At 37.8% G+C, this 22641-nt stretch overlaps 1 protein-coding gene across 2 annotated transcripts in view; it reads left to right on the forward strand.

Moving 5' to 3' along the window:
* TUT7 (terminal uridylyl transferase 7) overlaps positions 1–18415 on the forward strand; it is a 34337-nt gene extending 15922 nt beyond the window's left edge. For both annotated transcript variants that reach the window (XM_050329684.1, XM_050329685.1), the window contains 18 exons: positions 467–647; positions 1010–2148; positions 2274–2424; positions 3107–3193; positions 3940–4040; positions 4546–4603; positions 5337–5440; positions 7407–7496; positions 7585–7698; positions 7807–7884; positions 9112–9289; positions 10283–10330; positions 10443–10534; positions 10969–11084; positions 13694–14010; positions 15724–15800; positions 15951–16014; positions 17668–18415. In XM_050329684.1, coding sequence (XP_050185641.1) covers positions 467–647; positions 1010–2148; positions 2274–2424; positions 3107–3193; positions 3940–4040; positions 4546–4603; positions 5337–5440; positions 7407–7496; positions 7585–7698; positions 7807–7884; positions 9112–9289; positions 10283–10330; positions 10443–10534; positions 10969–11084; positions 13694–14010; positions 15724–15800; positions 15951–16014; positions 17668–17735 — 3063 coding nt within the window. In that variant the 3' untranslated portion in view covers positions 17736–18415. The remainder of the gene's footprint in view (positions 1–466; positions 648–1009; positions 2149–2273; positions 2425–3106; positions 3194–3939; positions 4041–4545; positions 4604–5336; positions 5441–7406; positions 7497–7584; positions 7699–7806; positions 7885–9111; positions 9290–10282; positions 10331–10442; positions 10535–10968; positions 11085–13693; positions 14011–15723; positions 15801–15950; positions 16015–17667) is intronic.
* Positions 18416–22641: the final 4226 nt, after the last annotated feature.

Below are 22641 nucleotides of genomic sequence, written 5' to 3' on the forward strand. Positions count from 1 at the left end.
CGAGATTATCGTATGAAAAATATTTCCTCCTTGCTTTGAACTGTTTCTTATTTCTACCATAACAACTTTGTAAGAAATGGTATTACTATATGATTGCATGTTATGAGTTAACAGTATAGCCTAGGCTTTGCTAAAAAATAAGCTTTATAATCCTTTCTATCCTGTTAGATGAGATATGCTTCTTTCTTGGAAGTTTATAAACTATGGCATAAAAACCTAAAGAAGCAATTGTTATTCATCATTGACACTACTCTTTACCACTGCTGCAGTCTTTAATTTTGAAGTTTTATAATCTGATTTTATACTATGGCTCCCAATTTTTTAATTGCAGTTGTATTGCAATTGCAGGAGTATAGCAGCAATGATAAATTCTGTCATACCGTATTACAGATGAATTACGAAGTATTGTAACAGTTGAACACCTGTGGATTAAATATCATATAAGATTTTCTTCTATAATTGACAGGTTCCCTTAGTATTTCGTTTAGGTCAGCAGTGTTCAGCACCTGTTGGTCAGCTCTGGCTTGAACTGCTTCGTTTCTATGCCTTGGAGTTCAATATGGCTGATTTGGTGATTAGCATAAGACTCAAAGAAGTGGTGTCTCGTGAATCAAAGGATTGGCCTAAAAAGCGCATTGCTGTGGAAGGTATCTCAACAAACTTCAAAGAACTGTTGTTTTAATTTTATAGGGTACTGACTTGGCTATTGACATTGTGTGTTATAACATGGAAATTTTCAATATTGAACTGTGCTTTCCAATATAGTAGAGTATGTTTTGAAAAGAATAAATTTAAGTAGTATTTCTCTTGTGTATTATTTTCAACATTATCAAAAGTAATTAAGTGAAACCTAAAAGTTGTCTTCATCACAATTCGTAGATCGTATGTCCTTACACAATGTTTAAGAGTAACTTAACAGTAGTATATTCAAATTCTGTAAGGCTGTAAGTATATTCTTTTTTTAAAAAGTGAACTCCTTCATTGCTGGCTCGCTTCTTCTTTCTACTAGATCCATATTCAATCAAAAGGAATGTGGCAAGGACTGTGAACAGCCAGCTAATGTATGAGTATATTCTTCACTGCCTGAGGGTAACTTACAAGTATTTTGCCTTGCCTCATAGAAGAAATGCAAAATTGAACAAAAGATCCTCTTTAAATGCCAGTGAGGAGAAATCCCAAACGCCAAACCACGGAAAAGATGCTATAAAGCATGAGGATTCTGACTTGCGAAACTTGGATGGTAGAACAAACACAGCAGTAGGGGAAGATTGCGTAACAGAGACTACATGCACACCGAAGGAACATAAAATTGGTCCTTCAAAACTGTGTGATGGCTCAGAAGGTTTCACAGAAGAAGAATTGGCTGATGATATAAGTCATTTGGGAATTACCCATGAAGACTCAGACTGTATAATCGAGGAAATTATTTCTGGAGATAATGAGGATTTTAAACCAAGTTGTGAAGAGACAGAGAGTGGAAATGAAGATGAAGAAGAGGAGGAAGAAGAGGAACATGAACAACAAAAAAGACAATGGAATAATATTTTGGCTGCTGAGCAGAGAATAGATGAAGACAGTGACAGTGGAGATCTCCTAGTTACAGGGAATGAGCATGATGTAGAAACATGTAGTACTTCAGACTTAGAAGGTTTTCAATATGCTGCACTTACAGAGAATGATGGGTTTGGTTTAGAGTGCGGTGGTGTAATGGATGACAAGATTGACATTGATGAGGATAGCACTGAAGGTTCTGATGAACTGGATGAATCCCCACAAAAATTCGTACATTCAGTACGGAGTCAAATATCCCAAATAATTAACTCAGACGATGAAGAGGAAGAGGAGGAAGCACCAAGCCTTCAGAGAGAATGCAGTGTCACCATAAGAGCTGGAGATGAACTAGATAACACATACGCTGGATCTGGAGAGGATGATGCACTGTCAGAGGAAGAAGGTGGTTTGTCCATCCTAAGTGAATATGTGAATAAACATTTTAAAGAAAATATAGATAGACCTCTGCAGATTAATTTGAGTCAAGAGGATCTTAATGAGAAGAAAAGCCACTTTGAGGAGGACACAACAACAGAGGAGTGCTTAGAATCTGAACTTTTTTATGAATTCAGTAAACAAGCTTTTACAAAGGGCAAGGTAAGCAAGCTGTATCAGAACATAAACATATTGCTTATATTCTATTAGAAGTTATATGAAGGTGTTGCTCAAATTCATTAAAGGACTATAGTTTTTAAAACCAATCTTGCTTTCTGTTCATGCAGTCTCCTACAGTAGTATGTAGCTTGTGCAAACGAGAAGGTCATTTAAAGAATGATTGTCCAGAAGACTTCAAGAAAATTGAGCTTGACCCACTGCCACCACTGACACCCAAATTTTCAGTTATTCTAGATCAAGTTTGTGTCCAGTGTTACCGTAAGTTTTTTCCTTTGAATATTGTTGTGCCATAAAAAACAAATCAGAAAAATAATGAAATAACCACAGGCTAATGGCATTACGAAGGGTGACCATTTATTTGCTACACAGCCTCCAACTCTTAGATACAATTCTAAGATTTTTAACAGCTTATTAGGACTACTGAGTAGTTTGTATCTAGAGAAACAGAAAGTGTTTAGACTTGTCTTCCACTGAGTGGCTGGCTGATTACTCATATAGGCAAATAAATTTAATTTCTGAGAGTCTAATTCTGGGTGGGGGGTTTGACTGATGCTTTTACATTTGTCTGCTTTGAATTTTGTTACTGTTACTTAACTTATGGTTTTTAGTAAACAAAGACTTCAGTGTTCTAGGAAAAAACAGTCAAAATACTGTTTTGTAATACTTCTCCACTTTTGTTCTTTTCAGAGTGACCCAACTTTCCTCCTTTCTCTCTCGCCATTTCTGACCAGACAAAATGCATTATTTGTCTAATTAATGTTTTTCTTTGAACAGGTATTTTTCTCCTACATCCTTGCTTTCTTTCCTTCATATGTGAATCTTCTCTTGCTTTTTCTCTTTCCCCTCCCCTGCCCTACTGTAAACCCCTCACTATTTTCATTTGAATCTTTGCTGTTTGCTCTTTCTACAGATGCCTAAATTATTGTCTTTTGTTTTTAAGATGACTTTGCTCCAAATATAGTAGAGGATCAGGCTCGGGAATATATAAGACGAAACCTGGAAACTTTCATTAGACGGGATTTTCCAGGTAAAAAGGCCAGTTCTAACTTCATATTTATACTTTTGACTATTCATACTTGAGTGTTTTCCAAGAAAACCTATCATTTCAGCATAATAAACACTTTTAACATTTAACATATAAATGTTGCATTTATATCAGCATTGCGACACTTCATTACATTAGTTTCTGTTCTAAGTCTTTTAAGGCTTTTATTTATATTTGGGGGGGTTATTTATTTTTATCTAGAACACAGTAGGAAGGACCAATAGCAAGTTAAGGAAAAAAAATGGAAGCATCAGAGGAGTAGTTTTGTAGTAATTATTTTAACTTATTAGCTCAACTTCTGCTTGTTGTTTCTGCTCTAACAAACAAGTTTTTTGTGGTACTTCCTACTGAAACTTATTGGGCTTGGAGTATTTTAAAATACAGGCACAACATCTGTCCTGTTCACAGAACTTAGGTATTTGAATTTTTTTATTTTGTTTGTTTCTAGAGTTCTTATCTGTAACACTTGGACTTCAGTACATGGTCTTTTAAAATTAGCAGAAGGGTTTTTTTTGGCTGGAGCCAGGTATATCCCTTACCCTGCAAATCTCTGTACAGAGCAGTCTTACATTTTTTATCAAATTTCAACTTGAACCCGCATGCTGATGAAGCTAACTTGTTTCTGGATTTGTCAGACTTCTTGTTTGAAACAGTAAAAAAATCAAAAAACCAAACAAGTAAAAAATTCTGTCTCAATATGTGGTTGTAATACATCACATCTCTTACAGGAACCAAGCTGGATTTGTTTGGCTCCTCAAAAAATGGCTTTGGCTTCAAACAAAGTGACCTTGATATCTGTATGACAATAGATGGTCTGAAAACAGCTGAGGTAGTTTGAAAATATTTTGTGTTTGTTGTTAAAAAAAATGCAAAATGTTATTGTTATATTGTGTATCTAGTGTTAACAAATTTATTATTTTATAAAAGCTTTTCATATTAGAAGAAGGTGCCACAAAGGCAGATTATTTTTAAGGTCTTTGCTGTTGATCTAAGCATGAGTTTAAGAATAACTTTCAGTAGCCAATTTTCTTCTGAATGCTGCACTTCTAGTTTTATCTGTGCAGATAAATAACATGCTTTGTAGCATAAACAACTAGGAATGGGAAACAGTGGAAGGGCACAACACTCTCCCTTCATGCCTAATACCAGTTTTTTAAAAGCTTACATTAATATATTATCTTCTGTTTATTTTACCCATGCTATTTTGAAACAATTCCTGATATTCAAATATATACACTTCTGTATAACAGGAAACCTTCAGTTATACAACTTTAAGCTTAATGGCGCATAATAAAAGGTTTGCTAAAATATAATTTTTTTTTCTCATGTCTAAGGGACTGGATTGCATCAGAATCATTGAAGATTTAGCAAAAGTTCTCAAGAAACAGTCAGGTAACTTTCTGGAAAATTAAAATAAGTGATTCAGTTTATGTGACTTCAGTTGATGTAGCGAGAATGTTCTGGGGCACTGTAGATGAAAATCCATAAGATATAACTAGAGCAAAGAGAATGTTAGTAAGAGTGCGATTAAATATTGTGAACATTTGGATTTATTGTTGTTTGCATATGTAGGTCTGTGAGGTTATAATGTAATAGGTCCACATCTGAACTGGACAGATAGTATATTTCTAACCTACATGCATAAGAACAAACAATTTAAGATTTGAGGATTCAAGTTAGTAGTTATGTTGTATTTGCATGTTCCGTGAGTAGTAAGTTGATAGTCAAAAATATCCTGATACGAGTTTGCAATGGGAATTCTGTTTTTTCTACAAGAAATCATTATTTTTTTAGTGCTTGTTTTGATGGATCTCGAGTTAATTGCATATAATTGGAGTGAAATGTCAATTCTCTTTAGCCTATTTCTCTATAAAGGAATTCTATTCTCTCTTATTTAGACTGATCTTGGTTTTTTGAGGGGGCTAAATGTATATTTGTATAAAATATATTTAGCAGATAGATCATGTTTGACACATGTCTAAAATCACTATTAAAACGTAACCAACCAACATAAGTTTGGTGTCAACTAAGATTTTATTTTGTAGCATTTTTGCTACAGTTAGAAGTTATTTGATAATATGAGGACCATATTGTAGTCATTCAGTAATAAAACATTTCATCCTAGGTTTAAGAAATGTCTTGCCTATAACCACTGCTAAAGTCCCCATTGTCAAATTTTTCCATGTCAGAAGTGGTCTTGAAGTAGACATCAGTTTATATAATACTCTGGTAAGGTTATCTCTTTTTCTTATTTTATGTTTTATAGCAAAAAACTGCAGATCTGTTTTGTTGTCTGGTATTGTCATGACAATCAGTTTAAGGTGGCAAGCCCTTCCCACATGACTTGAGAAGAATACGATTCTGTAGTTAAAAAAAATTCTTCAATATGTGTTGAAGGCCAATCCCAAATTAGAGTAAGAGAATAAATATCCGACAGGCTTAAGGTGTTCTCCGTATCTAAAACAGCATATTGTCAAGGACTTGAAGTTTTGCAGCACCTTCAATCAGACTTGAATCAGCAAAATTTTGAAGAGACCCCAGGGCATTGGTAGTGTCCACGTCCCATTTGGAGAGCATGTGATCTCCTTTACCCCCCGTTATCAAATGGATCTTGTTCACTGTGTTACTAATCACAGAATCCTGACACCCCAGACTGTAATGCTCCTCGGTGGAAATGAAGTTGACTTTATCTGTCCTTATAATTTTTTTTCTGTAGTCATGTCCATCTTCTCAATTGCTTCCTGCGTTTTAGCAAGTGGGAGACGCGTAGTACAGAAACTTCCATTGCCTGTGAGAATGAACATGTGATAAACATCTGCATCTGCATTATCTTTTACAATAAAGAAGTTTAAGTACACCTTTTCACTTGAAGAATTTTCAACAAAAAACTGTGTTAGCAAGGTTTGTTTGGATGGAATGTGAATAAGATGGAAATTGCCACTTCTCTCACCAACCACAAGGAATTGTTTTTCTTGACACATACTAACTACATCCAGATTAGTATCAAACTGAATGTGGAGCAGAAGAGACAGCCTGGTGCTGTGTAACAGTGCCACTGATCTGTCAGCAACAACCACAATGTTGCCATCCCTTCAGCTGCACCCTTGGAGCTGTGGGTTAACAGAGACCTTTTCTGAAGATGTGATTTGCTGCTGTGTATCCACCCGGTACAATGCAGTGCCACATTCCTGTCGCAAACCCACAGGGAGCAGCACATTCCCTGTGTCATCACTGACCAGGAGCTCGATGCCATTCCACATCTTCCCCGGTGATCCCCCATGCCCTCAGTGCCCCCGGGATCCCCTCACGACACCCCCCCCTCCCCTTCTTGAGATTGAAGTGATTGATTGACTGTTTCCAATTAGCTGTTGTGGATTTATATTTTAAAAAAACTTTTTTTTTTTTTACTTGACTATTAGTGGAATCAGCTGTACAATTGCAACTTTAGAGTTACCTCTTTTCTAAGAAAAATCTGTTAGTTCTTCACTAAGAGTAAGAAATAGTGGTTTAAGTGTCTTAAGTCTTTCTGTAAATGAGAGAAAATAATGTAACCTCAGTCTTTTTATACTCCACTTCCCATCATGGCTTTTGCCTAGCCTTGAGAGCTGAAATAGTGATTTTGAACCCAGCTTGCCTGAACTAAAACATATTTTTGGCCAAATACTTTAAAACCAGGTTTTGTTTATTTCAGTATCTCTAAATTTTGAAAACCAGTTCCTTGAAACAAAGGAAATTCTTAAACTTTCTCAAGGTTTTGTATGATTTCAAGGGCAGTCTTGAGAAATACACCTCAAACACTAAGTAAGTCTGAAACTTTTCTTGCAGTTATACATCCATATGGGTCCATTGGTAGCTCTCACATTTCTGGACTGACTCTTGGTTCAGGAAATTACCTTCTACCAAATATTAAACTGCAGTAGTAGATTAATACTTCTTGTTTTGAAATACTGTTCTGTGAGTGCTGCTTTGTACGACTTCCACAGAGATTAAAGAAGTTGATTGCCTTTTTAACAGAGCAGGTGATACCCTCATGGTGGAATACTTCCTTTCTTAATCAATGTTCCTACTCTGCAGGGCTTCACATCTGCATTTCCTGAGGACACAACTTAGAGTTTTTGTTTTTTGTGTTTTCAGCTTACTTCCTTAATGTCTTCAGAACTCCGGTGTTTTCTATATGACTTTCTTATTTTTGTAGGCCTTGCATAACACAAGACTCCTGTCATCATATGCAGCTATTGATCCTAGAGTAAAATATCTGTGTTACACAATGAAGGTCTTCACAAAGGTAAGTATATTTCAGACATTTAAAGGCAGTAGTGCCTGCAGCAGGGGGTGATAACCATGAAAGATACAAATCACGTTTCTTTTTCTAGATGTGTGACATTGGAGATGCATCTCGAGGTAGCCTGTCATCTTATGCATATACTCTTATGGTGCTTTATTTTCTTCAACAGAGAAATCCACCTGTCATCCCTGTTCTTCAAGAGGTACAGTATACTGGAAAGAAATGCGTATCCATGCACAGTATTGACCAGAAGAATGTCAGTGCTGAATATGAGAGGCTCTTCTAACAAGTTTTAATGTTATACTTTCAGATCTACAAAGAACCGAAAAAGCCTGAAATTTTAGTTGATGGCTGGAACATATATTTCTTTGATAAGATAGACGAGTTGGTGAGTAAATCAAGCTGATTGGAAATGCTGTCACCTGTAGCTTGGCAAATGAAAAGAAATTCCTTTTAAAGACATTGTTCCCAAACATAGTGACTGAATATTGTGGTTTAACCCCGGCTAACAGCTAAGTACCACACAGTCAATCCCTCGTTCACCCCACCCTCTCCTGACAGGAAGGAGACTCAAAAGAAAAAAAACCTGTGGATTGAAATAAGAACAGTTTGTTAATTTAAACAATATAAAATAATAAAACTCAATACTTACAATACTACTACTACTGATAATAATAATAATTAGAAAACAGAGGAATAAACCCAAGAGAAACAAGAGACGCACAGCACAATTTTCAGCACCTGCTGACCAATGCCCAGCCCATCCCCCAGCAACCATGGGGCTTTCCTGACCAGTTCCTCCCAGTTTATATACTGAGCATGATGTTCTGTGGTATGGAATGTCCCTTTGGCCAGTTTGGATCAGCTGTCCTGACTATGCTCCCTCCCAGCTTCTTGTGCACCTGCTGGCTGGCAGAGCATGGGAAACTGGAAAGTTCTTGACTCAGGGTAAGCACTACTTGGCAACAACTAAAACATCAGCGTGTTGTCAATATTATTCACATACTAAATGCGAATTGCAGCACTTTACCAGCTACAAAGAAGAAACTCTATCTATCACAACTGAAAAAAACCAACGAATATAGGAATGGAAGTAGAGGAACTGCTGCTTTGAAATCCCAGTTCTGTGCTGTAAAGCTTTTAGAATATGGTTGGTTGTAATTCATCTGTGAAAAATTAATCTCTGAAATCTGAAAAGATAGATCAAAAAGTTATTTTAAGGTGTTTATGATGATTAGTTGCTCTTTATGTCTCACCGAGTGGAGATAACTCTTACAAATACGCCCTGTATATATGGTCATAGCTGATTAATCTTGTTGAATAATTTTGTTTTATAGTATAGATACATAAAGTGAATTAATAGATTCTTTTTTATACAGGCAAAACCTAATGCTAGAAGTTTTGTTAATTGTCCACTTGTGTTTTTAATAGATAAAAAATGTACCATTTTAAATCAATATTGGATTATTAATACCAATTATGAAAGGAAATATTCTGGTATAACTCAGTTGTGTTTCTTTATAAAATAAGACTTCTATTGTTTGAGTTGGGAAATTATGAAAATTGTTCTGCTTAATGTAAATGCTGGACATAGAAATATTTCTGTCATTTTCAGTCAACTGTTTGGCCAGACTATGGCAAAAACACTGAATCTGTTGGGCAGCTGTGGCTGGGACTTCTCCGATTCTACACGGAAGAGTTTGATTTTAAAGAGCATGTCATCTGCATTAGGAGAAAAAATCTGCTCACAACTTTCAAGAAGCAGTGGACCTCGAAATATATTGTAATTGAAGGTAAAAGCATATGAAGTATGTGAATACATGGAATTTCTTTAATGCCTACTTGAATATTTTGATTTTCTCACAAGGCTTATTTATTTTGCTGTTACTAGATTATAAGTTATTTGCTCCTGTTTTGAAATCATCACAAAACTGTGATTCAGTTCTGGTAGTGCTTAAGGGTTTTTTTGCTGCTGAAAAGAAGTTGCATAGCAGACTTTATACTTTTCATTATGACAGTGGAGCCCCTGGTGGTCTAGTGGTTAAGGGTGCGGCGCTGTCACCGCCGAGGCCCGGGTTCGATTCCCGGTCAGGGCCACTCCCGGGCAGGTGGGGCTCGTTAGCCCTTAAAGGCAACCCATCTACGTCCTGAGGACCTCGCTGCCACCGTCCAAGCTCGCTTGGCCCCGGCAGATGAACCTTAGGATTAAAGGGTGGGCTCAGTTCCGCGCACACTGTGTCTCACCTAAAAAATCCAATGCGCAGGCTGGAAGGTGTAAAGACCTTCCCCGGATCTTCGCTCGCGAAGACTGGCCATTATATGACAGTAGCTGACAGAAAAATAGATTTAAGGAAATGCTTTGGTAAAGCAATTAATTATAATGCATTTGAGGTTTTCTCAAATACTAAGTTTAGCTGAGCCCATAATTATGTAACTCATCCTGTGTATGATTACACTGTTAAGTATTACTGTGGTCTTTGACAAGAAAATGCAGTGACACATTTTAGAAGTGTTCTGTAAACCATTTTCTGGCCCATTTCACTTTCATGGAAAGAATTTCTATTCTCTTGCTTGCTTGTCCAGCTTACTCTTTTACAGTAATTCAGTTGGTTCATAGCTGGACAGCTGGGATCCTTTGTCCATGGACCTAATTTATTCCCAGTAGATTTGTGAACAGATCAATTTCACTGTCTTAATTCTGCATCTGGAATAGTTGCCTTGGGTTGTTCATATGTATGTATATGTTAGTGATCTTGCTCTGGACTTGAGTAATGTTTTTTCTACAGATCCCTTTGATTTGAACCACAATCTTGGAGCTGGATTGTCAAGAAAAAGTAAGTCTTCTGTTAACGATTTCAGTTACAAAGTGAAGATCTTGTCTTGGATGTCTTTTTAATTTCTGATTTGATATTTAGATGATTATTTCAGTTTGTTTTTCTTCTCCAGTGACAAATTTTATAATGAAGGCTTTTATCAATGGCAGAAGGGTGTTTGGTACCCCTATAAAAACATTTCCTAAAGAATACCCATCAAAAATGGTAAGTTCCTTCTAAGAGGAGTATATGTGTGCTCTTTGGTGTGTTAACTTACTGTTAGCAGGAATACGGTTACTTTAAGCTATTTCTCTTAAATTTCCACAGTACTCTACAAATATTTACGGGATTTATTGCTGAGTACTGTTTCAATGTTATTTGCACATAAAATATGTTGGTAAGGAGAATGCTAGTCAAGTCACAGTTTCATTGTACAGACTTACATATTTTATTCTAGATCAAAACCACCATTTTTTTAAAACCACTATTTTTTTTAAAAAGGTCAGTGGCCAGTTAACTTATCGGGTCTTTCAGGGTTCATCTGCAGACACCAAGTTTATTCTTTTCTATAACTCTTACTGTTATTTTAACAGTTTACATATCTGTCCTTATTCCCAAGTGTATGGATTTTCATTTTAAATGCATGATTTCTTGCACAGGAGTACTTTTTTGATCCTGAGGTACTAACAGAAGGAGAATTGGCACCAAATGATAGATGCTGCAGAACTTGTGGTAAAATTGGCCATTTCATGAAAGATTGTCCCATGAGACGAAAGTGAGTATAGTATTGGCGTCCGTGTATAGCTTTTTTTCCTTAGGTTTGTTTAAGAAAGATTAGAATAGTAATGCTAAAGCAAAACTTGTACATACTGCAGATTATTTCCTTCACTGCTGAAATTAAGATATATCAGTAACAATTTTGGCAGCGGTGGATGATATTGCTGCAAAACTATTTAGCTTAAGGTAGCAATGCTAACTCTGCACTTCATTATATAGGAAAGTCAAAGAGGAAAACAGAGCTTAATAACTGTGTTTTGTGAAAAGCATTCATGGGTGCATTTTGTACTTCTTTTATTCAATAGCTTCTCCTGCCAGAACTGTGCTGCTCCCAGCAAGACATAATTTTATCATGCTCACAGAATCCTGTAATTAATGTCAAAAAGCAAAACAAGAATGTATTACTTTTTGTAAGCACACATATATGAGAACAGTGTTCCGTTTTACATCCAAGAGAATGTTTCCTGACCCTGAGCAACCACATGTCAAATATTGAACAATTTTCTTCTTGCAGCAAATGAATTGGCTATGTGGCTTTTGTTGCTCTTCCTGTTATGAAATATCTAAACTTGAAACTGATTCTTCCATTTTGTTTTCTAGTTTAGACAAACTTTTTTAAAGTCTTTATGTCTATAAAATAGTGAAAACGGGCAAATAAAACTTAAAGAGAATGAAATCTTGAAAGCCTTTATGCTCACTTGTGACATGGATGGCAAAATCTAACCATTGTTTAAAGTCTATCTATGTTAAAAGCTGTAACTAAAAATCAACTGTGCTTTTATATAACTAAGTAAAAAAAATACATTGGGTTGAATGAAGTAGCTGTTCTGCTATACATTAGAGAATTGTGAACTTAAATTGTTGAGACTTATTATTTGGACTTTTACTCAACTTGCAGCAAATGCAAGTACAGTAGCTGATGATAGTTTGAAACTAAAGAGTGCTGAAGTTGGTGTGAAATGTCTAAACTACTGTCTCACGTGGAGTTTTAATCTTGCATTCTAAAGTGAAACACCAGTTCTTTGCACAGACAGGGAAAGTAAATGGATTATTCATCTAAGAAGGGAAATGCCTTAGAGGGTAAAACCACTGATACACTGAGTCCCTGTCTATTCACTGCAATAGGGGTGCTGTCTATGGAGGTCAAACTGGTTGTCTATTTTCTGCAGTCTCTTCTTATTCCCTCAGCATCTGCAGTTGCTGTATGAGAGATGTTAGAGCGCACACATACCCTGGTCTGGTAATGCTCATTTGTGGATTGGATTTTTTTATGATTTTGTCCTTTTAGTTGTTGGTTTGGTTTTTTTTCCTGAACCTGATTGTCCTGATTTCCTTAACAGTCTTCTGTGGCAACCGGTTGCATAAGAGTTCTGAGTGAAGTGTAAAGTAATACTTTCTTGTATCTATTTGAAGGCAATCTCATTTTAGTCATCCGTTAACTTGATATGTCCCTAATAAAAATGTTAAATAATATCGGTCCAAATACAGACCTTTAGGAACACCACCCATAGCTGTCTTCACATGAACACCAGGCCGCTGACCACAGCGCTTGGAGTGCAGCTACCCAGCCAGTTCCTTATCCAATGAATGGTCCATCTATCAAGTCCCTGTCTTTCCATTTTAGAGACAAGGATGTTGTGTGGGACAGTGCTAAATACTTTACACAAGTCTAGGTAGATGATATCAGTCACTCTTAGCCTCAACTCACCCTTACCCACCAACTCTGTAGCCCTTGTATAGAAAACTACCAAATTTGTCAGGTGTGATTTGCCTTAGTGAAGGTGTGTTGGCTGTCACATTTGCCTCTCTGTTTTCCACGTGCCTTAGCAATAGGTTCCAGGAGGATCTGCTCTGGGATCTTACCAGGCAGAGGTGAAACTAAATAGCCCCAGGTCTTCCTTTTCGCTTTTTTTAAGGAAGCTCACCTTGAAGTTCATGCCGTTCTTCTACCTATTCATTCAGTTTTGTGGAGTATTTTCAAGTTGCTTGCAATTAGCACTGCATCTCATGACTGAAGGAGCCTAGTATCATTTTCAGACTTGGAGGTTTCACTGATGTTTCCGTCTCTAGGTCATGTATAAAGATGTTATATGGAACAAGTCTGGCAGTGGTAGCTGTTTCCCTACTGCTAGATCTTTAAGTTACATAGAGTGATAGAAGCTTCTCCCAATAGGAGAGACTTTTAGAGTGAATATGCACAGTTTCAGAAGGAAGGAACTGAGTTCTGATCAAATTGTACAAATAGGAAAAAATAGAACAATAGCCCTGTTTTTTTACACTTTGCTGACATTTTGCTTGGTGTTTCTTTTCTTCCACTGTCTGCAACTTGAGCACCCAGAATTGCAGTTGTGTTTATACTTTTTGAGTTATAATTATTAGAATTTAGGACTGCATTGTCATCTAATTGTAAAGTTAAGTTATTAAATACATGTTAAATCACTGTTTGATAAGAGCACCAAAGGGAAAGGTACATCAATTCAGTTTATTTAACCCACTGAAGAACTACGATTGTCTGTGGACAGCACATAGTTTTTCATTCTGGTTTTTTTTGACTCTGTGTATGAACATAAGGCCTATGAACTCTGCAGCATTTCTCTACTTCTGCAGACTAAGACGGCGTCGTGATTATGAAGGTACACAGAGATATGCTGAAGTCAAGGAGAAAAGCAAAGAAGACAAAGAAATACAGGGTAAATCAACAGAAAAGGAGAGCTCCATCAAGGAGGGGAAGTTGCATGTATGTACACCTCAGAAGAGGAAACTAGCAAGGGTAGTAGTGGAAAGTGGAAGAGAGAAGACTCCCAGGCAATCAGCAGAGAAGTGGAAGCGCCTGGAAGACAGAGACTTAAGAGAAAAACGTTGTTTTATCTGTGGAAGAGAAGGTCATATTAAAAAGGAATGCCCACACTATAAAGGAGTTACAGGTATGAAGCAGATCAGGCCAAGTAGTTTAAACAGCACTTACGGGTTTTTGGTAATTTTTTGAGGGTTAACTAATGGATAAGGTTTTTACCTTGAAAGACATCATGTAAATGCTTTTTTTTTTTTTAATGTAGTCACATTTACCTCTTTTCCCCTCGTCCTCACCTTCCATTCAGAAATTTGCTGTATCCCAAGGGATCTGGCATGGTTTCCCTTAGCAGATAAGATATTTGTAAGGAAAAGGGTATGAGTATCAGGTATGTTGAAATTGCTTCCAGTGTCGTCACAATATATGAGCTTGCTAACACGTCAGATTACAGCTTCTCTTCCAGTACATCATAATTGCAACAAAAGCTAGCATTATAGAGCTCTTCACATCACCTAAATCAGAATTATTCCATACGAACCTGAAGTCAGTATGAAAGTACACAGATTGCTCAGATAGAACACTGTGAATGAAATAAAGAATATTTCTTCCAGTTCAGCTGTTGGAGGGATACAGCAGTCTGTCTTACAGATCCTTACTGACAGACCTGAATGAAAAAAATTAAATACTTCTGCTTAGCAGTATCTAAGTCATCCTTCAAATAAGTTGGATCACCTGTGTTGTAAAGGAATATCTTTCTAAGATAAAACTGAGACTTAAGACAGCAGATGGTACTTGTGGTTAGGTTCCAAAGGAACACTGTGTCACCGTTTCCCTGTAGGTAAACCTAAGTGCGTTTAAATTCAGGCTGGAATTAACAGATTACTCATGACTTGACTTCTTAAAGGAACAGATAGGAATCTTGTGGATGAATATTTTTCAAACCAGCTTTTCTCTACTAGCAAAAATATTCTGTCTGGCTTAGGTTAGGAGACCCTTCATAATCAGATGTATTTAGTGAAAGAAGACATTAGATTTTATTAATATACTGGAAAAGGGAGAAAAGTGGTGCGAATATAATCAGAACTGTGAAGGTATTTAGAAGTATTCTTAGTTTGATAGACCACTGCTAGTACTGGATGGACAGAAAAGATGTTTAAAAATTGAAGCCATGCTTCATTCAGCCTCTGACCTTTTGAAGGTGTATGTCAAGTCTAAATTTAACTTTTGAGTTTGTTTATCATTGACCTTGTCTCGTTCAACTTTTCTTTCTACCATTCTGTTTGCCATGATACTGAGCTTGCTAAGGTAGAGGGGAATATGCCTGACTTGTAGTTAATAGTATTTAGCATCGATCATAGGGGAACTGTGCTTAGGCTGTATGGTATATATGTCTAAAATAATAAATTCTGGAGTAGACATTTTTGTCTGTTACCTGAATTTTGGGAACTTCTTTATTTGAATTTGAAAGGAATTGCTGTAGGCTGGGCTTTGTCTTTTATTGCTTGCTTAGTGTCTGAAGTGTTCTCTCTAGTTGAATAAAGTACTGTGAACAAATGAACCCGAGAGGTCAGACTTTGCTCTTTGATCTGCTACGTATTGTGAGACTACGGACAATTCATTTATCGCCATATCTTCATTCATTCTAAGTTCCCTGGTTCTGGGTGGGTTTCTAACTTAGATGCATGTCACCTATGTAAGTTTTCCATGTTAAAATTGAGGAAATTTACAGTGTCTTACCTTCTACTTTCTGTGATTCTAGATTGCAAATATTTTGATATGTTTCTCATATGATATTTGACATGGAAACTAGTTTCAAATTTTCAACTCATTGTTACGACCTTTTCAGGTGGCTTAAAACCAGAAGTGTTGTGTGGATCCCCTTCTTTGCCCAGTGCTGTCAAACATGCTGGTAGATTAAATCAGGTAAACACCAAGAGTCCCTTTTGTTTGATCTTTTATTTTTTATATGTTTTTAAGTCCATATAAAGTAATTAATGATAACTTTCAGGAAAAACCTTTTATATTGTGGAATGACATATTTCAATTTTGTTGATGTGTGTATGTTTTTTATAGGGAGTGCTTATACATGAAGAAAAAAAGAAACAAAAAGGAAAAGTGTTTTTGAGTCCCCAGTCAGGTTTGTATCTCTTCATTTCAATTTAGAAACTCTGTGTAAAAGCAGTGTGGCCAGCAGGTTGAGGGCAGTGCTCCACTCTGGTGAGACCCACCTGGAGCACTGACTGCATCCAGCCCTGGGGTCCCCAGCACAGGAAGCACCCCAGCACATCGACCTGTTGAAGCAAGCCCAGAAGAGGGACACAATAATGATTAGAGGGATGGAGCATCTTCCCTGTGGACAGGCTGAGTAGGTTGGAGTTGTTCAACATGGAGAAAAGAAGGCTCCAGGAAAACTTTATTTTGGCCTTTCAGTTTTAGAAAGGGGCTTGTAAGAAAGGTGGGGACAAACTTTTTAGCAGGGACTATTGCAGTAGGACATGGGGTGATGCTTTAAAACTGGGAGTCAACTTTAAGATCGGATTAATGAAAGAAATTCTTCACAATGAGGGTGGTAAAACATTGGCAGAGATTGCCCAGAGAGGCGGTAGATGCTCCATCCCAGGGAACATTCAAAGTCAGGTTGTGTGTGGCTCTGAGCAACCTGAGCTAGTTAAAGATGTCCCTGCTCACGGTGGGGCAGTTGGACTAGATGACCTTTAGAGGCCCCTTCCAACTCTAACTATTCTATAATTACATGATTCTCCATCACTCTCTATGGGAACTCTGCTTAATTTGCTGAACACAGTGGCAGTCTGGATAGATTGAAAACACAGTTCTTTTTTTTTTTTTTAAGCTGGAAACATTTTTGACAATTTTTGAGTTTTCTTTTGGAAGCAAAACTTTGCCGTAAAAATTCTGTGCACTTATTTCATTGTGAAGGATAATGGTGGGTTTTTATCAATACCTCTCTCCTGTTTTGGCACAGATGGGGTTCTTTGATTGTTCAGGGACAAAATGTGGAGTGCTTTTTTGGGCATCTTCCTCAGAGTAATTGTCTAGAATTATACATGATGAAATAACTTAGGAGAGACAATCAAACCACATCCTTGGTCTGAGCTGCCAAAATGCAAACAAGTTAGAATTACATTTAAAAGTAGTAGTGAGATTATATTATAAAGGCCTTTATGTATTCTTTCTGGATCAGAGATGTTTTGCTTCAGATGCGTGATTGCAAATGTAGCTTGCTTACAGTAATTTCACACACTTATTAACAGGTACAATGAAGATGTTAAAAACAACTGGGTTTTTTTTCAATTATTTTGATTTTCTAGTACAACTCTTCAAACCTTTTAGCAGCTTGGGTGTATAATACACAAATATCTTCTAAGACAGGTGAAGGGGGACCTAATTAGTTTTCCAAAATTGTAAAGACTGCAATTAGCTATCTCAAATCATCAGTTTTGTTGGGAAAACACAGTGGTTTTTGTCTTCACTGCAAGGCTTTTTTAAATCTGTGTTTGGGGATTTTTAACACAAAGTGATCTGTTATTAGGTGTTTATTTGAAAAAAATGCTCATTTTCAATTTTGTATTTTAATATTTCTTACTTTCCTTCAGCAGGTAATTATCTAAACTTGATCTGTGTGTCCTTTCATTACAGTTTGACTTAACAGTAATTTTCCCCTTTCTGATAGCTTCAGTTGGTTTATGCCTTGTCTTTTGTTAAAAAAGAAAGAAAGAAAAAAAAAACCCAATACCTTTAAAGTGTGATGCTTTCTTCCTCCCAATCTTAGGCAGCCTTTCCAATAAATACATGACTCAGGGAAAAGCCTCACAGAAGAGGACCCAACAAGAATCATGAGCGTTATTAAGCACTGGCAAATTGCAATACAGGCCCGTCATTCATTTAAAAGAAATGTCCTTGGCTAAAGCATCTGGATTCACAGGACAGCAGCACAGACAACATTCAACTTCAGTTTTGTTTTAGATTGCTAGTACAAGCAACTATGTGTTTTCATATGGAACCCTGCTCTTAAATAGATTGTTTAAACATTTTCATACAAAGCCATGATGTTTTGTATTTGTTTACTAGGTAAATCATCTAGAAAAGGGCAGGTACTAAAAATGAACTGTTTTCAAGTATTATGTTGTTCCACCTGACCATCTTAAACTGCACTAAAATTGTGTGCAAGCCAAATAAATTATATTTTCTTCAAAAATTAATTTTTTTGAAGGAGCAAATTATATTTATTAATGTTAATTGTTTACTGAATCCTTGTGTAAGTGTTTGAAATGTTTGTAGATTGGTACATTATCTTTAATTTCTGTAGAGAACTGAAAACATAGAAACTAGTAAACGTACGTAAAACAGTCTCTGGCCAAGCAGCACTGTTGAGATTTTGTGAGGTTTTTTTCTGTTCTGTGAATTCATGGGAGTTCATTTGCTGCTGTGCTTGTGTTCAAGAAGAAAAAAAAAAAAAAACTAAGGAACAGGTCTGTCCTGTTTTGTTGCTGCTAAGAATCTTTTTCAAGGACTTGGGGATACAGACAAAAGGAACAGAGGTATTTTACAGAATAGAGGTATTATATTTGGCAAATGGGGAAAAACACACATCCGTTTTCATAGAATGTGAAGAGAATCCTTGTACCAGTCAAAACCTTACATTCATTAGTAGTATGAACTTGAGCTTTACTTGAAGTCCTTCCAGAGCTGGTAATGTACCATTTTATCTTGTTCAGTAAAGAATAAATTACATGTTAAAATGGAAACCACTGTTAATTTATGAATCTGAAATAAATTAAAAAAAAAAAAATTAAAAATAAGATTTAAGTTCTTGTACTTATTTTTAGGCTGTAGTTTTCAATGTTCCTGACATAAATGTAGAGTTAATGATGAATTATTAGAATTATCTTGTTTTGGAAATATCATGTTCAATTTTTTTTCCTTGTCCATCTGTTTTTATTAAAGTTGAAAACTAGAATTGCCAAAGTGGTCTTAAGGAACTGGGATCCTAACTTGTGTTTTGGTTTTCATCCATCTGAAGTCAGCTATTTGCAAACTTTTAGATGTGCTACTTTCACAAATAATTTGTTCTGTGTTCTTTCCTAAACATATTTTCGGGCAAAATATTAGCCAGCAACAAAGAGAAAATAATTCCAACTTTGTCTTCTATAGCATATTTCATCATCTGAAATAAAGTCAGTTTTTCCCTCAAAAATAAGTTAATTATTGTAGTTTTTCATTCATATATATATAAAAAAAGGCTGACATGAATTCTGTGTGCTTTATTTAGACTTCTGTTCAGAGTTCCAGTTTTGCTGATGAGAATGAGTTGTGTAAACCTCCAGGGGACTATGGCTTAATCTCAAAGACAGAAGTTATTTTTAGAAGAAAAACACAATGAGATTTATATATAATCACCCTTTTCTGTTTGTGATACTTTGTAGTTCAGTGGTTACATTTACAACAGTGAAATTTCTAAACTTGCATCTGGATAAAAACTCATTCTGGAGATCTAGGAGTTTTCTGATTTGAAGATGCTGTTTTCGTATGAAACTACTAGTTCTATATAGTTACTAATCTCATAGCCCTGAAGTGAAATGCCCGAACTTGGGATATCCATTACAGACATTAAACTATTTACCAATCCTTTGTTTGCTTAAAAAGTTTTTAAATACCACAGTTATAATTTACAGGATGCATGAGAGAAGAAACACAGTTGAGAAGGCATAGCATATATATCTGCTGTATTAAGTTGTAAAGTGTAGGAGACTGAAAATTAAAATTGAAGACATGTAAGTTCTTTATAACAATTCTTGACATACAAGATACCCTGTTTGCCTTATGACAGTATGTTCTCAAGGGAGCAACTTTGCATATAGACACACTGCATTAATAAAAAGCTTCTAGAAAAGGAATTAATTAAAAGTAACAGTAATAAAATAATAGTTTACAACTAGATTCATACTAATAAAATGTAATAAATACTAACAAACAAATAGTTTTAGAAGATCTCTTTTGAGCCAGGTGCATACTCTGCCCCTTTATACCTGCATGGTAAACTGTGAGTGATTGTATTGGGTCTGACTGAGCTGCAGTTTATTTCTCCACAGTAGCCCTCACAGTGCTGTGCTCTGCATTGGTCTCTAGAAGGGTGTTGATAACACACCACTATTTTGGCTACTGCTGAGCACAGCACCAGCACTGTAACATTCCTTCCTCAACTGAGGGCAAAATCCTGAGAGGGGACCCAAGTAGGCCAGCTGGCCCAAACTAACCAAGGGCATGTTCCAGACCATAGGGCATCAGCTCAGATATAAAAGCTCAGGCAAGGAGGAGGAAGGGAGGCATTCATTGTCTCCAGTGGCTGCCTGCTGAGGAACTGTCAGGTGTGCTGAAGCCCTGCTGCTCGGGAGTGGCCAACCATCGCTGCTCGTGGGAAGTAGAGAATAAACCGCGTTATCTTTCGCTTTGCTTCACTTTTGCACATGAAAGATTCTGCTTTGCTTTTTGCTTTAAATAAACTTCCTTATCACAACCCGTGAGCAGTTTTTCTACCTTACACCCTCCCCTGTCCAGCTGGGAAGGGGAGTGATAGAGTGGCTGGTTAGGCATCTGGTGTCCAGCCAGGGTCAACCTGCCACAGTTCTTTCTGGCGCCCAACATGGGGTGAGATGAAGGCAGGGGGTTTTTTTTATATATATATATATATATAAAATATGTAATGCTGTAGTAGTAGTAGTAGATATTGAATAGCAAGCTCCTGTGTGGGACATGGAGTTTGCTGGCTGCACTGTTTATCACTTTATTTTGCTAAGTTTTGGGAACATAGTAATATAAACAAGGGCTCCGTGCTTTGCTTGCACACTAATGGCCTTGTTATGCTGGGGGAGTTACCTTCTGGGGGGCTATCTGGGAATGATAGAGGAATAAAAGACTGTAGTGGGCTGATCCTGGCCAGATGTCAGGTACCCACTAAAGCCACTCTCTCGCTCTCCCTCTGCAACTAGACAGAGGAGAGAGAAAAAAAAACAGCTAAGGATTCCTGAGTTGAGATAACAGCTGGGAGAGGTCACTTACTGATTACCTTCACAGGCAAAACAGACTCAAATTGGAGATAGTACTTAAATTTATTAGTAACAGGATAAGAGCCAAAGAGTGAGAAATAAAAGAGTCTTAAAAACACCTTCCCCCAACCCTCCTTCCTTCCATGTTCTCCCTCCCCCTGCCCCAGCAGTGCAGGGAAATAGGGAATGGATTTAACAGTCAGTTGTTTCTGCTGCTGCTCAGGGAGAGGAGTTTTTCCCCTCCTCTTGTGGGGTCCCTCCTACAGGAGACAGTCCTTGATGGACCTCTCTGGCATGGGACCATCCCTTGGGCAGCAGATCTTCCCAAACTGCTATCCTGTGGGTCACTCCTCCATGGGGTGCAGTCCTTCAGGAATGACCTGTACTGGCATGGGTCCCCCACAGGGGCCACAAGTCCTACCCAGGAAAAACCTGCTCCAGCGTGGGCTTCCCTCTCTACAAGCCTGCAGGTCTCTGGCAGGACCCCGCTCCATCCTGGGCCTCCCATGGGGTCACAGCCTCCTTAATGCATCCACCTGCTCCAGCATGGAGCTGCAGATGGGTCTCTGCACCCCAATGGTCCTACAGGGACCTCCATGGGCTGCAGGGGCACAGCTGCCCCACCATGGTCTGCACCACGGGCTACAGGGCCTCAGCTCTGGCGCCAGGAGCACCTCCTGCCCCTCCTTCAGCGCTGACCTTGGTGTCTACCTTGTTGTTCACATGTTCTCACTCCTCTCTTCCCTGGCTGGCATTCTTTCTGTGCCACAACCTTCTGTTTTTAAATATGTTATCACAGAGGTCTTACTGTTACTCCTCAATGAGTCAGCCTTGGCCAGCAGCAGGAAGTCCGTCCTGGAGCCGGCTGGCATCGGCTCCATTGGGCAGGGGAAGCTTCTAGCAGCTTCTAACAGAAGCCACCCCTGTAGTCCCCCCACTGCCAAATTCCAGCCACAGAAACCCACTACAGGGATTAAGGAGGTATAAATTGCATTTGTACATAGGCTTCCCCCCTCCCAAGTGGGGAAGACTTCAGCTTCAGGCCAAAGGTGCATTTAAACCCACCTGCCCCTAAGTTGGAGTGGTTTAGTTGAGATGCTTGCACAAATTGTGTGTGAAAAGACAGATTTTTTGTATCTAAAGACAATGCAACTTTCTTAATTATGTGTGGAAAAAGATACTGTACACTCACTACCAAACTCTTCAGAACTGCTAAGCCCGGAACTGGGGATCCCAAGTAAGAGGTGGTAAGACCCAGATGTGTCGCTTGTGCTTGGGCTTCATAAATACAAGTTTAAAGTATTATCTAGCATGTTTAAGGATGCTGTTAGAGGAAATTAAAACAAAAAAAGGTAGTTGTTGTTTTCCTTCTGGCATAACCTGTCTGGGGCGTATCGCACCAGTTGCAGGTTCTGAGTCCTGTGCACTTTGCTCAGGGATTTGTCCAAACTGCATCACTCCACGCACATCTTTTGCCTGCTGAGCCAAAGCTCCCTACGGAATAGCCATACGCACAGTTGTTTTTTTAAACGCTTGCCTATGAGACTGTCAATAAACATTCAGTATCTTCTCCCCAGTGGTGATCGGGCAAGAAACCTTCCACTATCTAAAGGAGGTGGGGTTTTTCGCTGCGTCCTCCGCCGCCAAGGCCTGAAGGGCAGCGCGTCCGCCCCGGCCGGGCCCGCCTGTGACGGGCGGCG

Source organism: Myiozetetes cayanensis, unplaced genomic scaffold (assembly GCF_022539395.1).
Source record: "Myiozetetes cayanensis isolate MyiCay16 unplaced genomic scaffold, myiCay2020 scf4, whole genome shotgun sequence".
NCBI lineage: Eukaryota > Metazoa > Chordata > Aves > Passeriformes > Tyrannidae > Myiozetetes > Myiozetetes cayanensis.